Source organism: Etheostoma spectabile, chromosome 10 (genome assembly GCF_008692095.1).
Source record: "Etheostoma spectabile isolate EspeVRDwgs_2016 chromosome 10, UIUC_Espe_1.0, whole genome shotgun sequence".
NCBI classification, from domain to species: Eukaryota; Metazoa; Chordata; class Actinopteri; order Perciformes; family Percidae; genus Etheostoma; species Etheostoma spectabile.
The window spans coordinates 9399170-9405965 of NC_045742.1; the positions used below are offsets into that span (position 1 = coordinate 9399170).

Sequence of the window (6796 nt, forward strand, 5' to 3'; positions counted from 1 at the left end):
TGTGTGTGTGTGTGTGTGTGTGTGTGTGTGTGTTGGGGAGACACAGATAGAAAGGATGGTGTTTTATCATCTAGTACTACTCAGCAGTCAGTAGTGCTGCTGGACCTCCCAAGGTCATGCTTGGTGCTGGAATGAAAGCTATTTCCTCCCTCATTCTGACCGAGTGTGAGTCAGAGAAATGTCTGGAATCTCTGTTACTTTCCAAAAACTCTGCTTAACAACTACCAACCAATTTTCCTTATTTTGTGCAAGTGAACATCATGCCTACTTAATTACACATGACATCACTAAATCATGCTTTATTCCCTTTAGTTGCTGCTTAAATGAAAGCTTTAAAAAAAAGTTATTAGGCCAATATACAGTAGAGCGCAGCGCCTACAGGCGAGTGTGCTACTTCTGATTGCATCTGAGTTACAATGGCGGTTGTGTTGAAGGCTTGAAAGTACTTTTTGCTGTTGTTGAATTCCAATTTCTCAGCAATGCACCATTGATTTTGTATTGACGTGTAAGTGCAATGGCCTCCAGGCAAATCCTATTATGGAAAGCTAATGTTTAGCCAGCTCACATAAGGCATTGTGAGCAGGATTTAAGTTTCACCTTATTGGTCTTACTGTGCTGAGGGGGCTGCTTCATCAGATCAGGTTTCATGCTGCAATCTGACAAAGAGGCTAAGAAGACAATACAGAAATTGAGCAACTGATTGTGCCAAGAAGTGGGTTGTCTTTGCTTCTCTGCAACATCAAAGTGCTTTAAATTAATAGTGTTCATCATCCTTTAGATTTTTTTTAACAGTTGAAGCACATAGTGAGAGCTGTTATCTTCATATACTAAGGTTCAAGTTGTCAGTACTATGAAATGCTGTAAGCAAAACCAAGATTTTAGGCATTTAGCTCACACTGTTATCCTTAACAATGATACAATACAGGTGCTTATAATAAGTATATAAATACATTTCTAATTTGCTAACAGTGGTCAAACCTGTAAATCTCTGCAACTAAAACAATATGGAACCACTACATCCACCTACAACTACAAATTGAGGTGCAAATATCAAATTTGTGATATTAAATGTATGTACCAATACTCTATGGTTACAGTAACATGGCTCTTTGTGTACTCTCCCACGCTCTGCTCTACTGCTGTCTGATACATGCAGGAAGTATGTGGATGCAGGTTTAAAAATAGCTCATCATTGTAAATAAGCAGTGAGTTATTTTTAAAGTATTCTCACCAAAAAAAGTCCATCAAATCTAAATACGTTTCAAATGTAAAATATATAACAAACCCTTTTACCAGATTCTGAATACATTTCTATTACAGCCAAACCCCTGAACACTGGAGCGCACTGGAGCATGAACCATACATGCATGTCCAGTAAGCACCGTATACATTATTTACCCATGCATGCACACTGACTCACTGAAAAACAGAGAAAACCACTGAGTCGGTTCACCCCATTAAATCTTTTTAGATTTTTCTTTTGACAAAAAAAGAACAATCCTCCATCTACATCTGCCCTGGGAAGTTTATTGCATGCTATTTTTTTCAGTACTTTCCTGCTTGTTGTAGAAGTTATACTTTATATATCTATATTCAGTCCTGGGAGGTGCCCAGTACAGCACAGTCCCCACCTTCTGGTCACTGAGCTGCACCAACGGAGCGGATATAAGGAACATTTCCTAAAAATAACAGTGACTAGTAACTGGCTAAATGTAGATGATGTGACATCATGTCCATGCAACAACAATTGTTTTATCAGCTGTAAAACATGTTGCTATTTAAAACAGTGATGCCAGGCCTCCAAAATCAAAAAGTAGTGGTGTCTCGCTAAACTATTTTGCACCAATGCTTAACAGTCATACCAGAAGAAATCGATTGATTGCAGAGACAGATTCAAATGTCTCTTTCATTTAACCACAAGTCATGCTGCATTTGCAAAAGGGATTTAATAAACCAGAAAATCCCTGTGCATTTTTATCATGCATCACGTTAACACGTCTTTTCTGAAGATTGTGAAAGGGCATTCAGGGAAACGTGAACTCAGTAAATAAAGTAGAAATAAACTATATAATAAAGTATATTATAGATGAAGTACAAGAAAACCGGTAAAGTACAAAGCTTCATGACAAGAACACAACTAGAAAGCATTGTAAAACAGAAATAAATGTGATGTATGATATGTTATATGCTATATGCTGGTAGAAAAGGTAGGATTCCGGAAGGGATTTTTCCTTTAATTTAATTTATGTGGCTTAGGGGCTACATAATGATAGCTGTTAAGTTCTCAGTTACCCTACCCAGGTTTCCAATCTAATTTAAGGGTTTGGAGCTGCCAAGCTTCTGTCTGAGTTTCAGAGATCCTTGGCATCCAAAACAATGTAGAATGCTACTTTCTCATGATGTTAGCCCATGCAACTGGAAAACCGTCTCAAACTGAAGGAATGCCAATTGTGTATTCATCTCGCAATTTCTTTGTTACGGGGGAATATTTTTGAGTGAAATGACAGACGGGGTTTCTTATATGAGATGTCAGCCTGCATGTCTCAGATGGAGAAAAAAGTCAGGGATGAGTGATGGGTACAGTTAGCATCAGCAATAACAAGCATAACTCTGCACTTATTTCATCTACAGTGTTTTAGAGCGCTGTCAAAACTTTACACATTAAGGAGACCCAATTACATACACAGCCTTAGATTTGTGTCTGTCTTTCAGATGTCTTTGTTCTCAGTCTGTCTGTCATTGATCTGGAATTATTAACCCTTCAGTTACCTGAAAGGAGAGATAAACCAAAAGATCCAAGCAGATTGCAGAGGGAGGAAATAGTAGGAAAACTAATAAATGCAACTCCCATGGACCGCTGCTCTTGTTAAACCACAGCAACAGCCCACTAGTGGGGTTGTCAGGCATATCTGCCTTGTTAAATGCCACTTATTCTCCTTTGAGGCCTGGCAGCACTCTCAGGGTAATGGTTTAATCTGAAGAGATGATTTAATAAAACGGGTTCCCTCTTTTATCGACAGAGTTCAGTCAGATTTAAAATACTGGCTGTCTCTCATGATACATATTTTACCATCTCCTGAACTGCTGTACCTCCTAATCCATATCTACCGATTTATCATTTTCAGTGACATTTTGATGGTTTTTGAGCTGTGACATATCACATTTTTGTTCCATGTTGTCATAATTTAACATTCAATTTCAACCAAGATATGCTGCTTAAGAGACCATTAAGACATAATCTAGAGCTTCAGGCTGCATGCTCAGTTGTGTTCTGGTCAAGTCTGACTTTGAACAGGATGAAATACAAAGGTATGCTCATTATGATTGTGTTCTTTGGTTCCTTATCTTAATACTACAGGGATATACTGAACGTTTGAGGGCACTTTTCAGGGGCATGTTTTTTATCCTACTCTTTACTATTTTCTACCAGTCTTTCAAAGAGTCAGCAAACTTCATCAGAAAGTTTGTAACAAGTAAACTGGAGCAATAAAACCTTCAAAAAGTAAGACAAACAGCTGTAAAAAACGACGAGTTGTTCTTGGAGATTTGTTATCCTCCATGTTTACTGTTCCACGGTTGCCGTAGCAACTGTATCAGCCCGGAGCAAAAACATTATGGGATGCAGATGAAGCAGGACATCATCTGTTCCCAGGAGAAATAGCATATCATGTTCAGTTTTAGATTTTATAACTGACCACAAGAAATGCTGGAAGATATGAGCCCTCAAATTAATGCAGGCCTGTAGTAATAAATTACCTTTTTTCCCCCAATACAAGACTTCTAATTACTCTGTGGGAGATTGCTGTTGTGTAGGTGTAAAAATGTGCTGATAACTACACTGCCTCTGACAATGAAGACTTGTATTTGTATTTTCCATCTTCTTCATTGCCACTTTTGTTTTACACATCTGACACTTTTTCTTTCTTTTTCTTTGTTGTGTAGGCATCAGGCCACCCATTATGAATGGGCCCATGCATCCGCGCCCACTGGTGGCGCTGCTGGATGGGCGAGACTGCACTGTGGAGATGCCCATCCTAAAAGATGTAGCAACAGTGGCCTTTTGTGACGCTCAGTCTACACAGGAGATCCACGAGAAGGTATTACACTTCATTAGATCATGTACATACGTATGCACTGTAAGTAAGATCATAACCTGCCCCGGGAATATTGTTATCTTGATGTATTCTAATAAATGCAACGATCATATAAGGGGTAAGGGATTCAGCAAGCAGTTCCATAATGCTTTTACCTTTGCTGAAATTGATAGATGGTAGTATAGATAGATGGGTTGTTTTTTTTTTAGTGCTGCTAAAAATTTTCTGGTGAGTAAGTATGTTTTACATAATGGAGAGCAACATCAATTTGCATGAAATGAACAATGGTAGAAGTGGGTTTTTAACATGAGCAGCAGTGCTCATCACAACTGAACAGTATGCAGTTAGTACTGGGCCATCCCAGGAGACATGAAAGTGATGGGCCTCATTTGTTCCACAGGCCCTCCAGCAGGCTGTGCTAGGTATTTGTGTTTGTTGTTGTAACGGTGTTATAAAAAAAAAATCTGGATACATTTTTCCAGCTATATTCTCGCCATGTATTTGAACATGTTGTTCCCCATTGTAGTATACATAAACTTTCCCATTCTTCTTCAGACATTAAAAGACTACCTTCCCTTTCCCCTATAATACATAAAGTATTCAAAACCCATTTAAAAAGAAATCTAAATAAAAAACACCATGACTAAGAAAAAGAAAAGTAAAAGAAAAATAAGGAAAGAAAATGAAAGAAGAGAACAAACTTAAAATGTGGGTCAGGCTTAGAGCTTGCCACAGCCACTATAGATTGTAAGTAGGTTTGTATGTCTGGCAGGGTTACGTCTCGTTCTGGGAGTCTGCCAGGCACACTCTCTCTGTGAGCGCACGCTCAGTAGGCCACAGAGTGGAAGAAACAGATGGCTCACCCTCGTTCACTATCTTCCTTTCTGTCTCTCTGGCTCTCTAGTAAACAGCCACCTCATTGTGTAATTAAAAGGGCTTCTTTATTGTAATTGAACCCCCTTTTTATTATCTCTTACACACATGAGGAGGAGGGCTAGCAATGTTAGTAAAAGATTGTAAGATTAACTGAGAACCAATTAAAAGATGTCTTAACTGGTTTCCTCACACATCACATATTCCCATTCTGTGAGATGATCAATTTATGATATGCTTTTGAGTCATTATATTTCATATTTCATCCTGAGTAGGAGCCAGTGAGGAGCCCATGTGAGTAAGATTCCTGTTGATATTAGGCAGTTTTGTTAGATGCAGAGACACCTACTCTCAATTCCTGTGGTTACGAAAATTTAGTTTCCATGGTAATATTCAGGAAAAGCAGTCATTCCATGCTCGCAGGGATATTAAAAGAACAGGATGTGAGAACGATATGAACAGCATTTCCTGGAGAAAAAACTAATTTGAAGAATACTGAGTTTATGGAAACACTGTGACTGTGAACTGGTTGCTGACTGGTTGCTCACTCAAAGTAATTTCCACTTGTGTTCACATCTACACAAACACATGCTTATAACTCGACCTTTATATTTTGTCCATATGTACTGTTGCGTTATTAAAGCACAATCCTTGTTATTCTACAAACACACAGGTTAAGTAAAGCTGCACAAACTTAGATGTTTCACATACACACACAAGCACATATTGCTACATATCTGTGATTTAAATAACTAAAATTGTCTGTGTGCAGGTGCTGAATGAAGCTGTAGGCGCTCTGATGTACCACACCATTACTCTGATGAGAGAAGACCTAGAAAAGTTTAAAGCTCTGCGCATCATCGTACGCATCGGTAGTGGCTATGATAACATTGACATCAAATCTGCCGGGGAACTGGGTGAGAACACACAGACACAGACACAGACTCACACACACGCACAGACACACAAAGTGAGAGCTGTACTGGCCACGTGCTGCACCGTTCTGCTTAACTGTTACAATGTCAATACGTGTTAAGTAGTAATTGACCAATTTATCGGCCGATATTTGAGTTTTTTATATGTATCGGCATTGGTCGATACGCGGCTGCTGCATTCGGCATTATTTACAGACAAGTGTCCACACGGGCAGCTCTGTGTTGTCGGAGATGCTGCAGCTCACGTGCAGACCATGCACTGCCCCTCCCCCAATAGCAATGCTTGAAGAAAACTGTAAGTTTTCAACTTTTTTTCTTGTTTTGCATCTTTTAACTGTGACTTAGCTGAAATATTGCCATACACGTTGAAAGTGTAAACACGTTGCTCTGTATGTGCTTGCAACTATAGCTAAGCAAATTTGTGGGGCCAAATGGAAAATGCAAAGGCCTCCTCTATAAAACTGTTTGCCACTGTATTTAGGAAGCTGCAAATAGCTGAGTTGTAGGCTATCCGTGTGCATATGGTAGCTGTTATGAACACTGGTCATAGGATTAAGTGATGCCAACATTGTTCCGTGGGAGTTTTATTCAGCAACCGTGTGTGTGTCATTTGGAGAGACCACGGGAGAGACACACACCAGACTCTCCCCTTCATTCCCTACTTGGAGCTGGGAAGAGTTGCTATCACAGTGAAATCAGACAACACAGGACTGTAGAATTACAGTAGGAACCGCTAAAAATTCCACAACCTCAACGTACTTTTCCACCCAACTAAAATACACACTTTATTGGCTTCGAATTACGGCAACAATCGCTAATCCCACTGCTAACTCACGCTCCTCTCATCCCAATTTACAGCCCCCTCTCTTGGCTTAAAATAACTCACCATTGTCA

At 39.4% G+C, this 6796-nt stretch overlaps 1 protein-coding gene across 2 annotated transcripts in view; it reads left to right on the plus strand.

Annotated features, from left to right (window-relative positions):
* LOC116696903 (C-terminal-binding protein 1) overlaps nucleotides 1-6796 on the plus strand; it is a 27494-nt gene that overhangs the window by 7071 nt on the left and 13627 nt on the right. For both annotated transcript variants that reach the window (XM_032528156.1, XM_032528157.1), the window contains exons 2-3: nucleotides 3943-4097; nucleotides 5740-5884. In XM_032528156.1, the coding sequence (XP_032384047.1) occupies nucleotides 3943-4097; nucleotides 5740-5884 (300 nt within the window). The remainder of the gene's footprint in view (nucleotides 1-3942; nucleotides 4098-5739; nucleotides 5885-6796) is intronic.